This window comes from Serinus canaria, chromosome 12, assembly GCF_022539315.1.
Source record: "Serinus canaria isolate serCan28SL12 chromosome 12, serCan2020, whole genome shotgun sequence".
NCBI lineage: Eukaryota > Metazoa > Chordata > Aves > Passeriformes > Fringillidae > Serinus > Serinus canaria.
The window spans coordinates 7,543,682-7,567,895 of record NC_066326.1 but is presented as its reverse complement, the minus strand read 5'-3'; the positions used below and the strand labels follow the sequence as shown (position 1 = coordinate 7,567,895).

The 24,214-nt window shown below is 43.0% G+C and overlaps 1 protein-coding gene across 1 annotated transcript in view; it reads left to right on the top strand.

Moving 5' to 3' along the window:
- The window catches only part of PTPRG (protein tyrosine phosphatase receptor type G), a 383,561-nt gene that overhangs the window by 73,364 nt on the left and 285,983 nt on the right, over nucleotides 1-24,214 (top strand). Inside the window, exon 2 of the mRNA XM_030227885.2 lies at nucleotides 12,501-12,605. Within this exon, the coding sequence (XP_030083745.2) occupies nucleotides 12,501-12,605 (105 nt within the window). The remainder of the gene's footprint in view (nucleotides 1-12,500; nucleotides 12,606-24,214) is intronic.

Genomic DNA, 24,214 nt, shown 5'->3' with positions numbered 1-24,214 from the left:
CCACCAGGGCAGTGCAGTAAACAGAGGGATACAGTCCATGTGAGCAAAGATCATCTTTGTATGTGCTAAGATGGATCATATCAGTTGCCAAGTGTGCTCTACATCAGTCTTTATATTCCTGCAACCTTGAAATCTAACCACATCCAGTAGATGCTATTCTCTAATCATTGTCACATTTTTTTATAGCTATTTCAAGTCCTGTGTTCAAACAGGATTTGGTTGTCAGTTGGCAAGTAGCTTGGCTGTGTGGCTGCCTCTTTGTAATGCATCAGTTTGTTCATCAGAGAAAATTACAATGTCAGGAGTCCTCTTCCTCCCCCTCCCTGAAATTTTGATGCATGTTTTGCAGAAGTCATGAAAGGATTTAAATCCAAAGCTGAAAAGCCTGACTGGAACTGATTGCTTTGAGCTTCTTGTTTACAAAATATGAATTGGAGGTTAAGAAAAGAAAGACAACAAGAGGTTTTCTTATGAATAGACTTACTTCTGATTTCTCTACCAAAGATTGTGGTGTGTAGGGAGAATGTAAAAAAAAGAAAAGCAATAAAAGTATATTTAATGGTGAGCAGCTTTTTTTGATGAAAACTCATTTTTGATAGTCTGTGCAGTATTGATAGAAGTTCTTTGTAGTTGTAAGGTGTAGCTTTACTGATCCCTGTCATGGATAGAAGGAGGAATGTTGTCAGAGAGCAAACATTGATACGTTGTCAATATTTCATGCATTTGTTATTTAAAAAGTAATTTTCTTATTTTAATGTGTTTTTAAATTGCTTAGAGTAAGAGAGGATATCTGTTTTGATATGAATATCTCTTTTTTGTTGGCAAACTAGAACACAGAATATCACCACAAATAAATCTTTTCAAGTATTGCATAAAAGGGTGAATCTGTTTTACAGCATTGACACTGGCTATCTGGGAGATGGAAAATTCTTACAGTTCACAGTGAAAGCATAAAAGAAGCATAAAATACAGAAATAACAACTGTGGAACACATGTGCACTCTTCGGAATTAACTTGCCCGGGGGGAGTTATTTTCTAGAGTAATTAAACTTTCTGTGGGTATTGAGGACCATTCTGGGGCTTTCTGAGTCAAGTGGGGACTAAGAACAAAGCTGGATTGTAATTAAATAGCCAAGCAATCTGCCTGGGCACTGAGAACCTGCAGCAGGCAACAACCTTGTTTCCTGCAGGTGGGCTGAAGTCTTCAGGAGGTTTCTCATGATCCTTACAAAAACAATTACATTTGTAAGGCTGCAGGCTGTACACCAGATTTCTCTGGCCATTCAAGGCACAGGGCTTTTGTTGTGTTTTAGTAATTGAAGTGCTTGTAATGACTGTAGGATTAGTAGCATTGGGGATGGGAGTTTTGCAGAGTTCTGTTCCTGAGCTTCCCTGGGAAGGGATGCTCTGGGATGGCAAAGCTTGGCCATGGATTGTGCAGCTCCTGGCTCTTTCCATCCATGCCAGAGTGAAGGCGTCTCCTGCTGGTCTCTGAGGCTGCTGGGGACTGCTGGGTGCCCCTCTGCTGCTGATTCCTGTGCTGTGTGCCCCTCTGCTGCTGATCCCTGTGCTGGGTGCCCCTCTGCTGCTGATCCCTGGGCTGGGTGCCCCTCTGCTGCTGATCCCTGGGCTGGGTGCCCCTCTGCTGCTGATCCCTGGGCTGGGTGCCCCTCTGCTGCTGATCCCTGGGCTGGGTGCCCCTCTGCTGCTGATCCCTGGGCTCTGCTCTCAGCCACAGCTGATCTGCACTGACACTCAAGCAAAGCCTGTGTTGATTCCAGCACTTGTGTGCACCGAGCTCCTCCTCTCAAACCTGCCCCTTGCTTACTTAAATCGTGGTGTTCATCTGAGCTCCCCTGGGCCTGGCAGAAGGTGAAAGCATCCCTTTGTTCCTTACTGAGCTCTTCACCTCCTCCTCTTTCACTCTTGTGCTGTGAGAGCACTTGTTGCCTGAAGATCACCATTTCTGAGTGCTCTAAAATCTAGCTCTTTATGAGGCTTGTTATGAAAATTGATGTATGAAACAAGGAGGTGGAGGGTGGAGTGAGGCACTGGAGACTGGAGAGGGTGACAAGGAGCACACCAGGACGTGGCCAGGCAGGGCTGAGCAGCCAGCACAGAATAGGAGGGCACAAGGTTGGTGTTAAAGGTGCTTTGATTCATTAAATGTGTCTTGTGTCATCACCTCTTGTCCCTCCCTCCCCTGCCCCAGGTCTTAGATTTTTTTTTTGCTAAAAATGAATTTTACTTTTTTTTTGAGTAATAAGCCTCAAACAGCATGTGGCACTGCAGTGACAGGCTTGCCAAAAACTGTCTGAAAGTGAGTTATTGCTTCCAGTATCTCTGTGCATGTGGCCCAGGATAGCAATTGTCTTTTTCTGCAGTGGTATTGCAGCATGAACTTCCATCTAATTCATTACCCACCCTAATACTCCAGTCTTTCTGCATTACTGCTTTCTAAACAGCACTCTCTCACTTCATTCCTGCACTGATTATTATTTCTCCCCCACTGCATAGCCTTCCATTTATCTTCAGTGGAATGTCTCACTTACATCAGCCCGTTTCACTGAGCCTGCCAGGCAGCTGAATGTTTTTGAGACATTCTTGCTGCCTCTCCTCCTCTTGGTTTAGCATCATTTACATTTATGGAGTGTGGGGTTGGCTTTGTCCTCCAGATGGTTTGAGCTGGTTGGATAGAAAGGAGCAGTGACCCTGTGCCCTTCCATCCCACCACTGTGTCATTTCAAAGTGACACCACCACTGGGGATTTTGGTCTGTTTACTTCATCTGAGCTCTGTTGCTGCTTTTGTTTGTTTGTTTGTTTTTTGTTTCGTGAAGGGTTTTTTGTGTGTGTGTGTTTCTTTGTTTGTTTTTATTTGGTTTGGTTTTTTTGTTCTTGTTCTTGCTGCCAAAGGCCTTAAAGCTCTTGCTCCCAGTGGTATGAGGTTCTATGTCAAGATCTTTATTGAATTCTCTGGAGACAAATGACCAATGAACCAAGTATTAATTTGGGATTCTAAACAGCACCAGACCTTCCTGCTGGGAAATTTCCAGAAAAAAAGTCTTGCCTGGGTGAAAACACTAATGGGAAACTGAAAAGCCAAGATAGAAGTTTAATTCAGTTCACAGATCAGCTCTCTAGTATTTAGTGTCTTCTCCCTTTGAACAGTGCAACTTATTTGGAAGGAAGGGAGAGAGTTCTCAGAGTGGTGGGCTTTGTTTTTGGGGCATATATCCCAGACTAACAACTTGTTCAGTCAGCACAAAAAAAAAAAATGAAATCTCTATTCCTGTCAGTTTCCATTTCAGATTTCTATTTTGGGAAATAAGTGTGGATGAAACCCTTTGTTACAAAATCTGTGTGTAATGCAAGCTGTCAGGAAAAAAAAAAAGATGAAAAACCTTGTTTTGTGAATCATAAGCCAAATTAAATACATTTTTACAAAAATAAAAATGAATGTTTGCCTGCTTGGTTCTACCCAGCTTTTAAGTTTGATCCCAAAATAATTTTTGTGGATCTGGCTGGAATTGCTGTCACATGCTGGAGGCACTAAATCTGGCTACCTGGGCACTACTGATCTGTTTCAACACAGAATGGTGCAAATCTCAAGTTATTTCTGCTCAGTCCAGGGGAGCATGCACATTTATGCTCTTCCATCTTTCCTCCAGGAGATTGTGCAGCTGTAGGTGGCCAGACCTGAGTGCAAACTGAGAGGAAGACATCTCACCGTGGGATTAGAGCATTTCTCCTTTCTTTTCTTAAATAGTTCTTTATTGAGCTTTCTACCTTTGGCATTAATTTGAGAGCTGGAACCAAATAACCAGGAAGAGATTGATGTGGCATCACTTCATTTCCCACAGTCGATAAATTGTTAAATGGGCCAAAGGACACAGGTTAAAAAAATCATTTTCTATAAAGAAGGAGGGATTTTTATTAGATGATGAGCCCCTTTCTGTGAAGACTTGATAGCGGGGCATGTTTGATCTCATGTCATGCAGTGGAGCAGCTCTGCTGGCTTCATAAAGAGCCTCAGTGGGACTGAAATCAGCACTGTGCCCTGCATTTTCTGCTGGATGAATGCTGGGTGTGCTGCTCCTTCAGAGTGGAGGAGGGTGAATTTGGGGGATGCCTTGGAGTGAGGGCTCTGTGAGCCCACAGAGCAGGGAGTGCAGAGGGGAAGCCCTTGCCCAACAGCAGTTGTGCTCTGGGGGCTCTGCATAAGTTTAGCAAAAACTCTGGTTTATAGGTGGATATTTGTCTCTACTGATGGAATCCAAAGGGGCTTTTAATGGGATGAGAAATGAAATTATGGGTTGCCAACAAGGAGGCAGGAATATGTCTGGAAAGATGGCAGTGGGTGGACAGAAGTCAGGCACAAAGCAGGTCCTTGCTATGGTTCTTTGGATGAGTCTAAGATTTTTTTTACCAAGATATTTCATGTACTTGGGGGAATCCATTTTGAAGATGTAATAAGGCTGTACTACCACAAATGCTGGCAGTCGATGCAAGCAAATTATTTCTAGAGCAGAGAGATGAATCTGCTGATTTTGCATAAGTTTGTGTGTTTTTGTGAGTAGTGCTGGATTTAGTGAAATGATAATGGGATGATTCTGCGTTAAGCAAGGCACTGAAAGTACAAAATACTCCATTAAGGTCATATTTATTTGCTATTCAGAGGGTGCTCTTTTAACTCCCTGTGTGCTACAGCACCTGATTATGTGAGAATAAGAGTCAGTTCGGTGGTTCCAGCCACAGCACTTTCTGTTGCAAAACCCTTAAAATTTGGGTACTTGCAATAAGGCAAGAAGTGACATAAAGCTCCCTTTTGCAATTGTTAATGCAGTTAATCCAGTACAAGCTCCATTATACGTGTGTGGTTTATACATTTCCCAAATGAACCTGCCATGAATGAAGAGACCAAAGCAGCCCCTTCTCAGAGTGCCTGGGCTCGTGGATTCAAGTTTCTTCTGCACCAATATACTGGGCTGCCTCTGGATTCCAGCTTGTTCCAAGCTTGTCTTTGTGGAGACAGTGCAGAGGTGTTGGAGCTGGCTGTGTGAGCAGTGACTTTGCCCCAATATTTGGGTTTTCATTGCCTCAGCTCACTCTGCCCAAGCTGCCTGATGTACTGGAGAATTGAGTTTATCTGCTTTTTCCCAAGTGCCTGCTGTGATTTTGTCAGTACTGGCTGAGAGAGCATCAGCTTTCCTGTGGAGGTCAGCCTTGCATATGAACCTCTGCTCTGAAGTTTCATTTCTGTGTTTGCATCACTCATTACTACAAATAAAATTCAGAGGTGACAGGACCTTTGTGAAGTGCGGTGGGGAGAGAAGATGAACAAGGATGAGGATTCCTCCTTTCAAGAAATGCAGATAATGATGGTTAACAGGAGTTTGAGGGACTGTGAAGGATGCACAGAGCAAGAGTTTTCAAGGTTGCAGAGTTTTCAGGTGCTCCCAATTATTTTTCTGTCTGACTACCAAAATCAGAGGTGTCTAAAAGGACTCCAGTTTTTAGAATATAATGTGCTTTAGTCTTCTGTAAGGTATCTCAGCTTTGATGTCTAGAGTACCAGTTTGTTTGAAAACTTTGTCTTAAAGGTAAAAGGAGTGTATTTCTGTATTCTCTGGAAGTGTCAGAGAGCGGTTTGGTGGAATAAGGGTTTTAAAAACAGCTGGTTTTGAGGTGTCTGCAGTTCCCAGAGTTGGGGGATGAGTGTTCCTGGGATGCTCAGACTTCATTTCTTCAGCTGTGGCAGTGTGACATGAAGAGCAGACCCTCCTTCCTGGAGAAGCCCTGCTGTTGTCTGGGATATTTTTTCTGCATGTTGTTCAGGAGGAAAAATACCAGACTGGTTTGTTTGGTTCTTTTTACATTACACGTAGCTCACGCGTGGGTAGAGTGGAGCTCATGTTCCACAGACTGAGAGCCCTTAGTCTCAGGGTATTCTGCAAGTTCTCTGGCAGAAGCTTTGCTGCAGGGCACCATCATCCTCTTGGCAGGGGCAATGTTGCAGTTGGTTTATTTTGTGTGGCTTTGTCTTGAGGTAGAAGTTGATGGCACTGTTTGTTATCTGGCTGAGTGCTTATTCTGAGCACAAGGGCTGCAGGTGATGCTGGTTGACATCAGTGGTCCAAATTTACCATCTTTGTCACATCTTGCACAGCTGATGCCAGCTAAGTGTAAGCCATGAAAATGCAAAATCAAGCCTTTTCTAATCATCCAGCAGCATCTGTCTCTTCCTGACCTCCCAAGCTTCTTTTTCTGTGTCCCCTTAATGGAGCATCATTAATGCAACTTGAAGTTGCCTCACTGTCTTGCTAATGAGCTTTGCTCATCTGGGTTATGAAGCCAGGCAGGCTGAGAGAGCAAGAGCTGTGGGAACTCCTGGCTGAAGGGACTGCTTTGCTTCTCCTTGGGAGGGCACCTGCTCTGGGGGAGAGGGGCTGATGGCACTGGGCACCACAGTACAGTGTGTGCCCAGGGGCTGCCCAGGGCAGCAGAGACTTCCTTGTTGCCCTTAAACTCCATCCCTTGTAGTACAAGGAAAAGCCTGTGCTGCAAATCTCTTTTCCATTGCTTGTCCACACAGCTCTGCTGCTCTGGGACTTTTTGCACTGTGTTGATACATTGGAGTATTACAAAACTGCCCTGCATTTAACTCCTGGCATTGAACACAACAGGTTAGCAAGGGGCACACCTGGTGACTGCTGTACTCATGGTTGGGATAAGGGCTTCTAATTCTGCCAGTTAATTTAATCCCCATAGTTTGACAGCGTGTCCCTTGGACTATTTTTCATCTTCAAATTGCATTTTACTGGTTAGTTCCTGTAGAGGCCTGCTGTGCTCTGCATTTATGTTCTTGTTCTTAGGATTTGTGCTGTTAGCACATCATCCATCAGACAGGTGAACTGCAGAGAATGAATGGATGGGGTGAAAAGTCTCCGTGTCAGTTTTAGGAATGGACCTGTGGATTCCACTTGCACAGGAATTAAGGGGCTGTCTGGGTGACTGTCATCTGGGAAAGGGACACATCTCTGGTGGCAGATGTAGCATCTGGGTGTCTGTTATTTCACTTAAGTTGTGAGGAACTCATCATTTTCAACTCCCATATTTCATTAATGGAAAGTTGTGAAAATTGGCTGTGTGTTCACAGGAGAACAGCTTCTGGCTTTTATCTGATATTGGGTAGAAATCTCTGCAGCATTATCAAGGGATGAAGTCTCATTTAGAATATAATTTGTTGATGCTGTCTGACCACTATATGTTGTTGTAACTTCCATCCCTCTTTGGCAAGGTATAAAATAATCTGCAAAATATGGAGATCCATGTCTGAAAAGTTTGTATAAAAGTAATGCACTATCAAAATAGATTGGCTGTGCCTGAAATATTTCTGGATTTATTTCCTGTCAAAGGGTGGTAAAATATTTAAGGCAAATAGCCTAGTTGTGTTTAGGAATTTTACCATGAAAGAGCCTAGGGAGATGAATCTAAGTATTATTTATTCTAATTGTGCAAAATATTTTAATTGCCCAATATTATAAATTTATTATCTATCAGTTTCCTCCCTTTTCTTTTATTCTTTCCTTCTGGCTCATTTGGCAACATTTATTCTAAGAAATTGCCCAGAAGCCTGAACTCATTTCAGCAGAGTGTTACAGTGCATAGCATTGCAATGTCTCCAGCTCACATGCTTCTCTTTAGCACAGCCCAATTAAAATACACTGAAGGCACCTAGATAAAGGTGCTGCTTTTTGCTGGTGAGGCTTGCAGGAAGCTTTAGGCTTGCAGATGGGTGTCTTGGATGACTCCTCTCTTTATCTCCATTTAAGAAATGGTATAAAAGCCCTTCAAGTAATGTCTCTGTGCTTTCATGCCTTTTTAAAATGCAGTGCTGTGCAGTCTCCAACAAAAGAATGGTTTTCTTAGTTTTGAAAAGTTGCTTTTCTGCAGGCATTGATTTGATACAGAACTAATTGCTAGAATACCTTATGATTTAGTGCTTTTTTTGTTACACACTAACAAGATCTTTTCTTTAGCCTCCCTGCTTGAAGTGTTCTCATAATGTGATGCTTCTCCAGACTCCAATAGCCAAGGCTCTGTCTCCCAAGGCTGGCTTGTAGCTCTGTGTTGAACTATTCAGTTAAGAAGTTCATACACATTAGGGACTAGGAATAAAACTGTGATTCAGCTGCTACTCTAGTCCAAGGTGGCAAGTCAGAATGACAATGAGGTGGGCAATGTGTGTACCTTTGAATTTGTCCCATTTTAATCCGAAAACAGATTTGTGTGCAGCCCTTGTCTTCAAAGAAAGCTTAGAAGGATGTGAGTGTGGCACACAATGTAGTTAATCTACCATTATAACTAATGATTTCACCATTCAGACATAACGTATCGATCTTAAAGGATTTTTCTTTCATAGCTGATGGCTTGATACCTTTTAAACACTAATGCCAAGGGTATAATCTCTCTGAATAGTGTAATAGCTTTACATTTAAGGTAGATTGGGGATAAAATTTTGTGTTTTCATGTGAGCTATGAATACCAGTAAGGTACTCAGGCAGGAATTACCTTATCGTACCTTTGAGGGCAGTTATCAAATAATTTTTATTGGAGAGTTAATCTGTTGAGTCAGAGTGAATGGAGAGCTGCTCAGGATGCTGAGTGGAGCCAGCATTGCTTTTGCTGTCTCCAGGTCTGTGGCCTGGGCTGATTCATTTAGCACATCATGGAAAATCATGTAGCATTCAGTGCTGCTTAAAATGATATGAAATGGTGTGTAAGGGATTTCTCCACGTTGGCTTTGAAGGATGCTCTCCTCCTGGCAGGGCTGCAGAGCCCAGCACAGCTCCACAGGCTGTGGGTTAGACCCAGCACACACCAGCAGCCAGGGGAGCTGCTCAGGGTTTAATTTCACGCTTGTGTATCTGAGTGTGCAATCTCTCCCTTTCTTTTTAATCGTGTATCTGCAAGCCTCAGACCATTTATTATGGTGTTCATTTCCCCGCTGCAATCAGCTCTGGCTGGATGGATCAAAGGAAACTTGCAAGGCAAGGGTTTCTGCTGTGCCTTCTCTTCATCTCTCCCTCCTGCTCTGTGTCCCTCTATTCCACCCCTCTCATTTGGCTGCTCCATGTTGAGCCTTCCAGGAGCATGTTCCTGCCCCTCCTATTGTCCTGATTTCCACTTCCCCAACTTTTGCAGGGCTCCCAGAAGAGAGGAGCCTCTCCTGTTTGCTCCCTGTCAGACCAGCCTGTCTAATTGCTGGCTCTTCTCCAGCATCCAGCTCTGCAGGAGTGGAGCAGGAAACCACTTGGCTGCTCCCTGTTCTGGAGCTGTTAACTGCCTCCCAGCTGAAAAAAGTCTTTTGGAATCCTGTAGTGATTGGTGCTTATATAACCTAAATGTTTTCTCAAAAACTTGAACTTTTCATTGGTGTCAGGTTGTTTCTGTCAGAAGGTACATCCCCACCTTCCCCCCCAAATCTGGAAAAAGTAGTGATTCTACCTGAAATACAAGATTGTTTTGCTGTATGAAGCACTTCCCTTTTTGAAATATCTTGATTTGAATGCTTTGGCTCTCCCAGACTTTTATCTGAACAGCCACTGTATGCTCTGTCCTGTACCTTGGTCCCCTTGAGGATGAGAGAGTCACTGACCCCAATTAACACTGAAGAACAGAAGCACCATGAGACTGAGTCTGATTTTCTGATGACTTAACCAGTGTGAGATATGGCCAGCAATATCTGTTTGTTCACTAGCACAACAATACTTGTGTTTTCTTGTGTTTCTGTGGCCTCATGAAGAAATGCCTGGTTGTACTGTGGACAGGCTGAGGGAGGAAGGGCTGTTGTGGCATGATTTTTGCAAGAGCCAGACCCTTACCTTTCCAGTTCACAGCATGGCCAGAGATCCTGAGCTATCATCCATTTCCCAGAGTTTCTGTCATCCTTTTCCCAGGGTTTAAGTGTATATACTTAAACCCTGGGAAAAGGATGACAGAATAAGTGTATATCTTCTCTAAATTGCTGGTGACTGCTGAATTACTGCATGTTTATAAGGGGATTATTATTGACATTAATGTTGGGCTATCTAGCAGTGGTGCAGGATTTTATTTAGAACAGGATGTTTCTTTCTGTTTCTTTTTCAGTCCTACAGAAGCTATTTAGCAACCAACAAGTCTCTTCCTCTAGTTCTCTTGCTAAGTACTTGAGCTCCCTCCTGGTTTGTAACATTTTTTATGGTGGAAATAAATCTGTGTACAGCATGTCTCTTCATCTTTTATAAATGCAGATAGGTGCACAAATCTATTATGTATCTATGCAGAAAACTAAAACTGCATATTTTCATAAGAATATCAGGTTTATAATTGCATGAATAAGATGCTGACAGAAGCAAATGTTCAATTTCACATTAAAGTTAGGCATTCATACAGGCTTGGATTTGCATAATTTAATTTTCTGCACAGAAGACTCTGAAAATCAGTGGCATGATTCATGGCCATACCATGGTTACTGTGAAGCTTTTGGATGGCTCTAGCTAGAAGTACAGAGGTGTTTAAGGCCCAAGATGTTTTGCACTGACTCAGACCCCCTGTACCTTCACCAAATCTAGATTATTTAGGCTCAGTTCCTTTCTCTGCTTGTAAAGGCACACAGGAGGGCTCACTGAGCAGGAGCACCTTGTTCTTTGGAGAAGGCAGTGTCCAGTCTTCCTCCTGCTGAAAGGGTCAGCAAGAAAAATCCCAGCTGCTTGCCTTCTCTGTAGAGGATGCTCAGGAGAAAGCTGCTGTCTTTCATTTTGTAACAAGGAGAGGCTTTAGGTGTATTTGTCAGCCCATGTGATTTTTAAGTGAATAAGTTGGCCATTTTTTTCTGATAGCCTTTCCAGCAATCTGCCTGGGCTATTTCATTGTTCTTTTCCTTGGGCTTTTCATGGCCTCTTATCTTTGTTCAGTTTTGTGGTTTTTTTGCCAAGAATGTTTGGATCTTCACATCCCACACCCGTTCTTTCCTGCTGAAATGAGTGCCTGTTAACTCCCAACCACGTAGACATAGAAAAGTAAATAAAAGGCCAAAAAATAAAAAAAAAGACTGAAGTTAGATGTTTAATTTAGTAGTTTTAGAGAGGAAAACAAAGTATGTGAGGTCGTGTTGCTTACAAATCCTGGTAGCATGATGTGTTCCAGTGTTTCTAGTTCGCAGCCTAGGGTGAATTTAACATTTAGAAAGTTGCCAAGGAATCTGGAAAACTCATTCAAATGGCACAATTAGTACCTTTGCTTGCACAAGAGATGATTTGGCAGGGGCAAACCTGTACTGCCTTTCCTGAAACTGCACGACTTTTGGAACCCTGAAGCGTGCAGAAATCCTCCTTGCAGAGGGAAGGTTGTACCCAGAGCTGGGTAACTCACTCATGGATAACCTGGGGCACAGCAGGCTCTCTGCTGCTGTGCTGCAAGAGCCTCCCAGAAGCTTTTCCAAAGGGAAAGAAAGGCAAATTCTGAGTTACTGGTGCATGATGTTCAATAAAGTCCTGTTCCAGGCTGCTCTCCAGCCCAGCTGTAATTGGCTTGGGAATAGAAGGGAATGCAGCACTTGGTGACTGCATATGGGTAGCAGTGCTTCATGGGGTTTTCTGAAGCTTTAATTTGAATTATTCAGCTAGTTTCTTACTGATCAAATAAGCGGTTTGGGAGAAGTTGGGCTTGAATTTCCTTAAAGCCATTTGGTGCATACTTGTTCCTCATTCCGTCTTAGTCTATGGATCTGAGGTGGTTTTTGTTTGTGTGCATTTATTATGGTGCTCTGAAAAATGCAGTTGAATTTATTACAGACTTTCTACTGACATTTGTGAATTTACACACCTCCACTTTGGTTCAATCAGATGCATAGAAACAATAAACCAAATGTGCATATGAAAAGCCCAAATACCCCACATCATCATGGAGGCAATTCATTCCTTTACAAAAGAAAAAATAAAAATTGTTGGAGGCATAAAAGAAAAAGTCCTGGGATGGAATGTAGGTGGGTAGGGGTAGGATGTGTTTTTTTTTTTTTATCTGGTTTACTTGAATTTAACACCTTGTGGCTTGTGGAGTCTTACAAAAATTTCTCCGTTCCTGTTCTCTCCCTTTTATGCTGTAAGTCACTGGTGTGGCACACTGGGTGTTTTGACAGACATAGTTTGGTAGTCATTGGCAAAGTAAACTTATCTTTGGGTCTAAACAGAGAAAGTTTGGTCATATGTCAAGGCTCATGTTGTTTGTTTGTGTACATCAGAATTTCCTTATGGAAATTACTGGAGTTGCACAGGCATCCAGACCAGAATAATGGTGAGCCAGTCCTGGCTTCTTTGGATGGGGGAGGTTTCAGCCTGTTAAATTCTTTTAAGCAATGCCTGGTTTGTAGTCTCTGCTCAGCAAAGATTGAAGCTTCACTCTGCAAACTCCAGGGAGCCAATAGCACTTTATTAACAATTCCTGCTTCTCTTCTTGGCAGCTCTGACCGAAGGTTATGTGGGCTCTCTGCATGAGAACAGACATGGGAGTTCTGTGCAGATCCGCAGGAGAAAGGCTTCAGGGGACCCTTACTGGGCCTACTCGGGTGAGTGACTTGTCTTTTCAGAGCACTAAAACATCAAATGTCTCCAGAATCAAATTGTTTACTTGCTTCTTATTACTACTGTGCTCAGTTTAAATGAGTTTTACAGTGCATTTTCCTTCTTCTGCCTTCCTTGCAAATTCCCCCTGTACACAAGCCTGCCTTTCTTGCATTTCTCCCATTGACCTGCAGGATTTGCCTTATTATTCTCCTCCTCCTTTCAGTCTTGTTTTTATTTCTTGACATACCCTTGGTCAGGCATACTCCCAAACTTTTCTTTGTTCTTGTGGTCTAATCAGTACATTCCAAGCTCACCATTTGCTTACCATTTTGTGCCTTCTAGGAAGACTGTAAGCATCCATATATATATATATATATCTCCAGAGTAAAAAAAACAACCAAAAAAAAAAGCCAAACTAAAAAACCAACACAATTTTTACAGTTATTTGGTTCTGTGCATGTATTTTTGTGGTAGTTTATAATGACAACAATCAGACTTGTCAGTGCATCAAGCCAGGATGTGTGGTGCTGAAAAGATTGGATACTGGAAGGGTATTTTATTGTTTGTCCCACTGCTTTGATGAAGTCTTATGGAAGAGCTCATGTACCTGCACAGTTCTGAAATACCACAAATAAAATTACACTTCAGAATGATGTCATTTGATTTGCTGGTTACTGTGTTCTAGAAATGGTGTTAATAGCTGTGTTGATTCTGTGGAAGATATCCAGTATCTAAAAAGTTTTGATGAAGATTTCAAGCATTATATTGAACTTGTGTGTGCTTTTCTGGAAGAGCTGAGATATGTTTCAGACATTTGTTGCCTGTCCAAGAGGGTTGTTGTGCAGGGCTAGTTTTAGCTGAAGGAAAAATATTACTTTCTAAGAGGTCTGAATGCTGATATGAATATGCAGCTGTTACTTTTTGACTGCCAACACCCCTCTTTTATCCAGACCATTTATTTAATGGGGAATGAATGATTATAGGTAAGTGTAGAGGTTTTTTCCATCAATATACACAAGTTATCTCTATTAGATGTCAAAATACAATCTATCTCATTTGCAAATGGGGTCAGGCAAGTAAAATAAATCTAAACATTTCAGTAATGTAGAACAAATGACCACTTTTGATTTTCAGCCAGTTCAGCCTCTCTTATCTGATGCCATTTTCTTCATATTTGCTCACTGAGGGGACCAGAGGTTATGAAAATGCTGAGCTTCTGTGTTTAGGTTGAAAGTGGGAATAAATGGTGGGTGGCAGAGCCCAGATACCAGACAGATGTTTGCTTCTAGCTGAGCACAGTGAGGAGGATCATCATGTTATCTCTTTCTTTCTCCTTGCTTCCTCATTCCCCAGAATATTTCCCAGGAACCCTGAGCAGGGCTTGGCTAAGCACTTGATGTACTAAGGCTTGTCCTGTGGGTAGGGTTTTGGACATGCCTAGGAAGTTTACATCAAATGAGCCTACAGAGAGGGGAAACTTCACTCTGCAGTCAGCAATTAGCCAGTGTCAGTGGTTTCCAAGCTCTTTTACAGACATTATCTGGTAGGCTGCTTCCCTGCCCTATCCTCAGATGGTCAGGCCAGCTCCCCTCCAGTTATTTGTACAACAGCTGCTGGCCCAGCCCCAGCAATTATGGGCAGGGAGGGAGGCTCTGCTGGGCTGAGGGCTGGTGAGGCTGGAGTTTCTTCTAAGGGACTTTGCCAAAGGGAGTAAACAAGACCAGGATGGTCCCTGACAGCCATCAGTGGGAGCTTCTGCTGAGCCCCAGCACAGACCATGTCTGAGCTGAGCTATGGCTTTATATTGATTTCAGTTGAGTAGAACTGATTTACAGCAGCATAGGTCTCTCTGTTTTTATGGCTGTGCCTGCCTGCTTGCAGAGCTTTTGTGTTTTTGGGCTTAACATTTCTGTAATAAATCCTGAGCTGGGGGTGGAGAGGTCCAAAAGCAGGCGGCCAGTTGTGGTTTTCCTGCTTGGGGGTGGGAAAAGGGCACAGCCATGTTGCAAAGAGCCCTCAAATATCCATCTTCCACAGGATGTATCTGTCCTAGACTGTGCTTTTAGATTATTTCCTCTGTAGCCTGTAGGAAACCCTTCTGCTGCCTGGAGCTCCTGTGGAGGGTGAATGGTCTAGGAGCTGGTGTAAGCACTGGAGATCAGGAGTTTTCCTGGTTTTATGAGTGATCCATAGCATTACCCTGTGCTGCCTGGTCATATTGATCCTCTCAGGCACAAGAGTTTGGAGAGGAGAAACTTCATTCATGAAGGTGTTGAACAAAGCTCAGACCTGTAACATTTGTATGAGGTACCCACAGCCCTAAAGGTGCCTGCAGCAGGAACCTGTGAGCTCCAGTGCCTTGTGCACAGAGCTGCACCACACTTCTCCTTTCACTGGAAAGGAAAGGATTTCAAGCCTTGTAAAAATAACCCTGTCTACAGACACAATTCTGACTATAACATTTATTCTAGTTCAGAAATAAAACTTGCAAAAGTAAAGACTAGATAATTAAATGAAGAAGGCCCATTTTGAATGGGTTCTGTCAAAAAGACAGCAGGAAACACAATCAGCCCTTTACAAGAAACTTCATTAAGTCTCTGCTAGCAGCTCTTTAAACCAAATTCAGAAGTGAGCAAATGCTGAAAACAGAAGACTGGCTTGTCTTTAAATAGGAACAGCAAAACTGAACAGAGACTGACATCTCCTTGATGTTCTTTTTAGGATTTTTAAGAAGCTCAAATGACATTTCTAGGGGGAATTCTCTGTGCATGTGTATTCATGTATGTTTTGGCAAAGTATTTATTGTGTTATTTGTAGTATTATTGTAAATTTTGACATGACTGTGTCTTAGAGTTTGTCAAAGAGTTCCTAAACTGGGACTGGCCACATTACTTGTAGTGCAACAGAAATGTGGAATAGGCACAGCACAGTCACAAGGAGCAGATGTGGATCCTGAATGTGTTTTACTGCAGTCTTTGCTTTTCCAACTCATCTTTTCTGTTAGGCTGACCACTGAAAGGACAGGTTTGAAATTATTTTTAGCACACCTTTATAATTGTCACAGAACTCAGTCTGTTCTTAGTACCCATCATAGTGACAGATAGTAGCAGTTTAGGTGCTTTATCATCACTGTGGACATAGTTTTGTCAATATGTAAGCTGGTTTTTAAACAAAAAACCAAAACAATACTTGAAACAAATGCCTACAGAATTATGCAACTGAAATATCCACCAGATCCAGGGCTTTCTGACTGACCCTCCCTTGTGTAGTGTATGCTCCTTCACAGAGCATAACATTCCAGACCTTTAGAGATGGCTCTCAGTGCCAAGTGTTGCATCTGTCAGTGCTCAGAACACTTTGCTGGTAATCTGGGCAGACCCTAGTTTGCCTTGCAGTAGCCCAAAAAATGAGTAGCTTCAGGGTCAGGGCCTTAGGAGGAGGTTACAGTGTGAGATGCTGATGCAGATGGTTGTACCTCAAGTGATGGTAGCTCTGGAGGACCTGTATCTACTCATACCTGTTCTTTTGAAAAGCTGTTGTGCAAAATTAATGTGACAGTCAGTGCATCGGATTGTGGAAAACCAGAAGTAGGGGCTTACCCAAATCAGGAAACTCCTTTTCAAGTCTTCAGGCAAAAGATGTCATGTTTAATTATTCCCAGTGTTAATTTTTGTGATTAATGGTATGGAATAGGTCTGCCCTGTTCTGGGGCAGGATGTTGTAGGTGATGGTGCTTTTGTCACTGGAGTTCCCAGCTGAGCTGGGGTGCTGGCACTGGCAGGGCTGGTGTGCCCTCCTCCCTTGATGACTGTTCTGCTGATCAGCTTCAGTGTTGTGAGCTGACTCATTCAAGAAATACTCTTCTGAGTAATCAAAACCATTTGGGCTTCTCAGAGAACAAAAAAACAGAGGTTGGCTGAGGATGTAGATGCGTTCTTTTTAGATGTTTATCTAACTGTGGCTTTGTAAAAAGAATCCTGTGTAAAAAAACTCATACAGTTGTTTTTTTCCTTTAATCTTATGGTGCGTTCAAGGCATCTCCTTCTTCTTTGTACCTTCAGTCTCTCCTATTCTGTGTAAAATTATTTGCACCACTTGTGATGCTTCTGTTATTTGTGCATGTCCTTACTGGTGTTTTTTCTGACTAAAATGTTGAATCCTTTCTCTCTAAGATTCTGTGCAGCTGCCGTGAACATTAGGAGAAGTTAATAGAAGAAAAATAGGCTTTACAAGAGTAGAGATGACCCTGAGAGTGGGGAAAGGTGTCCATTAAGAACAGGAACTTTGGCCATGCTGTCAAGCTAGTGGACACTATCAGTGTGTGAATGCTTTGTCCTGCAACACTTAGGCACTTACTGCTGTCTTTTAAGATGCTATTATTTAAAATATAACCGGTGGTGAATGTAAGAATTGAGTGTTCTTCTCAAAAGCAATTGCTGGCATTAAAACAGGAATGATGGGTAATGGTTATTTCCTGAAAGAACAGCAAATGGTGTTAACTGTGATGGAATGTAACTTGGCCATATCCTTTGTAAATGTGTGAATTTCTCTCTTTGCTTAGATTGTTCTCATTAAATAAGCTGCTAATGTGAATTGGACAGGAAATAATCAGCACATAGTAAGGAAAGCATCAAGACTTATTGAACTGAGAGGTAACTAATGGGCTATTTGCTGTGGTCAGTATTTCACTCCTTCAGTCCCCCAGAATAATAAATCTTGGTATTGACCAAAACTCTGGCACACCTCTAAAAGTACTCATCTCCCTTAAATGCAGGATAGTCAAAATGGGGAGGTCCTGGCTCTCTTGCTTTCTCACTCTTTTGAGCTGACTTTCTAAAGAGGAGCTAAGCTGAGAGAAGCAGGAAAAACATTCTCATTAATATCTGATCTGATCCGTAAACTGAGCTTTGAATATTTTTATCTGCATTCATCAGAGATGAATAGTAGTCTTCAGTGAACCCTGCTGGAACCAGCTGCAAGGCATTCGTTTCCATATGCATCTTGTTAGTGGAACAGTTGTTCCAGCAATCAATGCTGCACTCTTTCATAAGGGGAGCTCAGGAAACCATAGCTGGAGAGTTTGCTGCTACTGTCTGAGCATGAACCCTCATTTTGAACGTGCACAGCTAAAGCAACTGCCGTGTGCTCTCCCAAATAAACAGGAATTACCATCTGTATATTTTGATTGTTTGTGCTCTGATGTTTCTGGTTCATGAGGCTTCATGTCCATGGCACTGTACAGATGTGCACGAGGCACATCTGTGTCTGCAGATTCTGCATCTAAACGTGCACATACCCAGAGCATGTCAAGGAGAGTTCCTTTTATCTTTCCTTAGCTATCCTGCCCCTGGGAAGGAGCCAGTACAAAATGCTATCTTTTGTTTCTGCTCTGAGATTGAAGAAATGAGGTGTCACAATCCTTTCCCAGAGAACAGGGTACATCTTCCTAACCACAGCTTGAACAGAGTTCACAATCAGCTTGTGTTGAGTATTTACCACCAGCAGTTCCCTGGGGAGAGCCAGCCTTGCCAGGAGCAGCCCAAGTAGTCTCTATCATTTTTACTGAGCCATTCTGCTGGGGAGTAGAGCCCTGATTGAGAGTCTTGTCATTTACTTTGTTTGTCTATTGGCAAGTCTCTAAATAATCTGCTAAGGAAACCTCAGATAGTAATTTAGTTTCTACTTAGACACAGACACGATTTCATTATTGAATACCATTAATACTGTTTACTCTCTCTCTTGCCACCTTTTCTTGTGTGCCATGCTAACAGTTTATTCCAAGTTCTGTCATAGTCAGTCCTGGGATATCCAGTCTATATTGAAATGCTTGGCTGGATTTTTAAAAGCTGGATGCAGATATGGTGAAATTCCCTTTTTTATTTTTTATTTTTTTGGCAAGGTTCTCACTAGAATTTGATTGGTTTTCATGCTTCTATGCATTAAAGCAAATCTCTGATTTTTGAGTGTTGTGAATTTTTTCTTTACTGTTTCTTACCAGACAGGCCATTGGCAGATGAACAGCTTTGAGAGGCTGAAACAGGAGATGTGCAAGGAACCAGCCCCTCAGCTTTCACTCTTTCGTGAATGATTTTCCCTAGCACAGCACAGAAGTATAAAATAACAGCAACAGATGCTAGATAAAATCTTCAGAGCTGCAGATACAGTTGTTCCAGTAGTGCTGCAATCCCAACTGTGGTGACCTCCTCTCACATGAGGGAGCACAAAGAGCTGCTTTAGCTGGGGAGGGGAGACCTCTCACTTCTTTAAATGTACTGTGCTTTTTGTTGCATTTTCTTTCAATGTGAACACTGGGACATTTGTGGAAAACCTCTGGAATTACAACAACCAGTGCACTGTTCCAAAGGACTGAGAATGTGCTAAAGTGCAGCAAAAAGTTGTCAATTTAGTTGATCTCTAGGCACTGAAATAAGCAACAGGACAAAATATTTTAAGTTCTTCAGACATAAGAACACATGAAATGCATATATTTTAAGCAGGAAAAAGAAAGATGGATTATTTGGGTAGCAGCTGTGATACAAGCTCAGCAAATGGACTGGAGAGTACTCAGCAAGTTTGAGTCTGCTGGTTTTGAGGTCCTTGAATGATTGCAGTGATATATTGAAGTTCCAGTCTTGATTTCATATGTAACTGAACACATATAGGAGAATAACGGTGAGGAAAAAAGTATGTGAACAACAAGGATGCTTCAGTGGGAAACAAAGCAAGCACGGAAGCTCTGAATAGCCTTGTAGTGTGTGGTTAAAAAAAAAAAAAAAAAGTAGCTTGGCACAAACATTATTGCAATAGTCCAAGCATGAAATAATCAAGAAATGAATGAGAATTCTAGTTGCAGGATATAAGCAGAGTCTTTGTATGACATGGCTGAGCCAGGCCAGTACTGCAGTCTGTGCCGTAGATGTAGAATTATTTCCATTATTTTTGTTATGTCAGATGGCTTCTTTCTTTCTTTCCAGTTACTGCTCAGAAGATAATATTTTTTTCACTATCTCTGCCCCAGGAATTGCCCCAAGTCTCCCCTTTTCCAAAAAGTGTCTCCATCTTGCATAAAGTGGTATTGCAGATTTAGGGTTTCTAATCATGATGATCCTTGACAAGCAGCCCCTGCCTGCACAAGGAGCAGATCTGCCACGCTGGGCAGGGGAGGAGTGAGAGGGGCAGGGCTGCTATGGCATACAGGTGCCATGTGTTTGTTCTGTGCCAAAAGGCACATGTCTGCTGGAGAAAGGAAGAGTCCCCTGTGGATCCTTTGGGAATGCAGAAGGAGTGCTTAGCATCTGCAGGAGTTCTGATTCTTGCAGTGACTCTGGGGTGGAGCTGTTTGCACGTGGGGCCTGAGGGACAGGGCAGTGTGAGTGACTCCTGCATGCCCCCCATGCCAAGCACAGCAGTGGGAATTCAGTGCCAGTCCCAGGGCTGTGCTCTGTCTCTGAGGCCACACATCCCCCCTTACCAGGTGCTGAATGAAGACACCTTGGTTGCCTGGGGGACTGCCTCCTTTGGGGGAGACCATGTTGGTAGCACAGCTCTTGTGAAGCTCCTGAGCTAACAGAAGGTCTTCTGGAGGTGATCAGGCTGTGGAGCTTAATTCTTCCTTCATCAGCAAACTCGATTTCTCCCTGTGCTGGCGCTTTGTTGAAGCTCTTAGTCTGTTGGAGGCTTTCAGTTTTTCCCAGTGGGTTTGAGGAAGATCACATCCTTTTCCTATTCAATACACAGAACATTTGGCTTTAAGTTACAAAGTTTTTTTTTTTAAAGACTGCATGTGCCCAAAGAGTTGGATGGGCACACTTTTAACTTGTCAAATTAAATAAATATGAAATCCTGCAATGGAGTGTGGAGCTGTGCATATAAATTACATCCTTAAGCAGCACTTGAGTGATTTTCTGGAAATGTTTTCAACTCTCCTCTGAACTTTTAAGGGTCATCTCTGTAGCCTTTCTATCTGAGGCAGGTTGTTGGTACTGGAATGATTTATTGAAGAGGTATGCTGCTCTGCAGTGTAAAAATAATGTCAAGCCTCACTGAGAACCTGAGTATCAAGCTCCTGTTTATGTAAAGCTGGAAAGCAAGTGGGTTTAATTCAACTGAACCCTGAGTGAATATCTCCTAAGTGTGTGTTCCCACCCATTCCCATCTCTTAACACTGCCCTGTTGTGAGAGGAGTGGGACTGTGGGATGATAATATTTTCAGGATAATTAGTGAGATGAGTGGTTTCATTTGTGAAGAATTAGGAACCCTTTGTCCCTGTTGCAGAGGTATAAAGATTGGCACTTGACCTGCCATGGTAAGGCTGGTGGGTATTGCTCACTCATGGAGCCCTTGTGGTTGAACTCTCAGTGGGGTCAGATACTTTTCAAACACATAACTCCTTTAAAAATACCTAAGACTTGGCCAGCAAGTAACTCTTCCACCAGAGGAGTCTTTGCTGCCATGAGTGTTAGACCTTCCATCTTCTTCCATCTCCATCCTGCCAGTTTTCTTCCAAACAGTACTTGCCAAGTTTAGCCTAAGCCAGTCTGTTCTGGCCGTGGCTGAAGCAAACCCTCTGCCCTGCACCCCTGGGTGAATGCAGTCTCACTCCAGGGATGTGAGATGCATCCCTGGGTGATGCACCCCTGGGTGAATGCAGTCTCACTCCATGCACGTTTTCTCCAGGCTGCTGTAGGGTTCCAGCCCTGCAGGCACTGCACAGCTGCACATCCCTCCTTAGACAGCTGCTGAGAGGGAAGCTCCTGCTGTGGGCACAGCTGTGGAGGCCAGGAGGGCACAGGGAGGCTGGGTGCCATGTCTCATCACCCCAGTGTGTCTGAACTGAGGCCTCTGATGCTGGCCTGGGCTGCTTCTTTGGCTTGATGTAAATGAAAGCGTTCAGGTCAACACCTAAGGTGTGCAGCTGGAAGAAAGTGGAGGAGGAGCTGTTCCATGTGGGGCTCTTGATTTCTGACTCTCTTGAGAGGTTTTCTGAGCTGTCTTGATGTATAAATTTCCTCAGAAATGAACAAAAGAGGAAAGGTCCCTGCAGCAGAATGCCTGAAGGTGATGAGTGTTGGCATGTGACTGCAGTTTCTGTTGCTTTCCTTATGTGCAATAGTGAAACAAATGTTTCCTACGTGTCCCAGCTCCCCATAACACACTCACAGCTAGAACTGAGGTGACAAAAGTCCTTTAAATCCTTAAATGTTGTTCATTTGCTTTTGCTCTGCGCTGGGTGGACCTCCCAGGGCCCCTCTGCTGTATTTCACATTATCTGGTCCTTGAGCACTGTGTCAAGCTCCTGGACAAACAAAGCACTAAATGGATGGGCTCAGAATGAAGAAGTGGAAGTGATGTGATTTGCTCTGTGTTTGTGTGAATGCATTTCCCAAGTACAGAAATAAGATTTACCCAGAGGTAGCCCAGCAGTGAAGTCATGGAGAGCTGAGATCACTTCATGTTCACTTTTACATGCTCTCTTTTGCTCCTGAGGTGTGGTGGTGTGGCTCAGGCTGCTGAGCTCAGGCTGCTGCTGGAGCCTTCTGTGGCCCCTTGGGGTATGAAAATTCATTTTACATGCCAGATGCTAGTCTGCTCCTACCCAGAGGTGACGTGAACTTTTCAGACAGATTCCAACGTGGAAGCTTCTGTGGCACTTCAGATCGTGTTTTTAATTTATATTTCTGTTGCTGGAGACATGAAATTGAGACCACTTATCTTCATGGTACACTATTAGCATATGCTGATCTCTGAGGAAGGGGATCTGCTCTGTGAAGGTGTTTGCAGAGAATTGGATGTGACTTTTGTAAAGAAGGGCTCAGTGCATGTAGCTCAGTCACTGCTGATGCTGCACAAGGGCTCCCCAGATGCCTGAGGGACATAATTGCTCTCAGTGCAAACACAGAAGAGTTACCTCTACCTTAAATTTGTGCAAGTCATCTGAGAGGTGGCCTGGTGTTAAATGCATGGATGGCTGAAGCAGAGTGCAGTGAGGTGAAGTCTATGAACTGGGGAAGGCACTAAGAGCTTCCTTTTCTCTGTTAAAACACCAGAGCTGTGCAGCTCTGTGAACAGTTTGGTGCTTCATATTCCTGTGAAAAGTCTCCAGTGCCTAAGAAGCTCTGATCTAATTTCATGGCCTCCAGTTGTGCTGTGTGCCACTGTTCCCTGTACTGATGCTTGTGCATCACTAAACCAGGGGCTGTGCTGTGTCTGTAAGGTCACCCCTCAGTGTGGGTCAGAGCTACCCAGCAAGTTTGAGAGTTGTGGTGGGAGGGAAGGGGAGTTGGTAGCCCAGATGCAGGAGAAGGCTCAGATACCTAAACCTATTTCTTTAGGAAATGAGGCTAATCCACGATGGGCCCCTGTTCAGAATGGCCAGTGCTCCCAAGTAGCTTTTCAGAACACGTGCCAGTGAAGTTCTGCTTCTGTGGGGAGACCCCTGTGAGTGTGGCAGATGGGTTCTGAAGGCTGAAAAATGTCTGGGTGGTTCAAGTGATCAAAATATTAGTCATAATTCTATCCTGTTGTGCTAAGTGAAGTATAACTGAAATAGTCCAAGTGCAGCCTTTCCATTTGATGCCCTGATCAGACATGCCAATGGAGGAGGTCTGCACTGGAGCCCTTGGAAGAGGGATTTGTAGGCAGCCATCTGTTTGGCATTAGCAGAGGACCTTAAATGAGGGAAGGTGTTGTGGTGTGGCACCTGAACTCATCATTCAGCATTGCATCTTACAATTTCAGTATGAACAGGAGTACAGAGTATGGTAAACATTTTCAGTTTCCCCCCCCCTCGAAAGTACTGCTGGAAACTGTAATAAAAAGTAACTGCTGAGAAAGTAGTTTTGCTGAGTTATGCTATTTCTGAAAAGGCATAATGCTCCATAGGCTTTTAAGTGATACTGGGCATATTTAACATTCTTTGATGTTAATTTCCTGGCATATGGACATCTCTACTTATTAAAATAAATAAGTACTTTCAAATTTAATGAAATGATGGAGGAAATGGCCTTTTTTCACATTCACGTCCGCTTCACTGGATAATTTAATGTTTTAAAATGTAAGTTCATATTAAAGTTTAAAATTCAAGTATTGGTTTTTAAAATTCTGTAATAAAAAGGTTTTGCTGTGGGAGAGCTGTATGAATTACTGAGCATGATAACACAATTAGCAAAGTCTAGCTGGTGATTTCTCTGGTACAAAATGCGAGCTGTAAATCTTCCCAGTAGGACCTACAGCACTGGTTTGCTGGTGGGAACTTCTGGTTCTGGTTCTGCTCCATTCCTGGGGCAATACTCTGGCAGACTTGTCAGCTGCCTGTATTCCAGAGTGAAGGTACAGCTGTGGAAAAGGTCTCCTACATCACTGACCTTTCCCTCCCCTCACACACACATTTTACTCTCTGTTTGAGCTGACACTTTAAGCTTCTTGGGGCAGAGATGAGCACTTGTTAATATTGGCTCCCAAAAAGATCTTGCTGTTTTCTTTTATACTAAACATGGATATTTGCTTCCAAGGTCTTTGCATCTAATGGGAAATTTTCTTTATAGGTGTTACTGTGTTATTATTAAGTACAGGAAACACACTTTGATCCTCTCTTCTGTGCTGAGGGAGAGA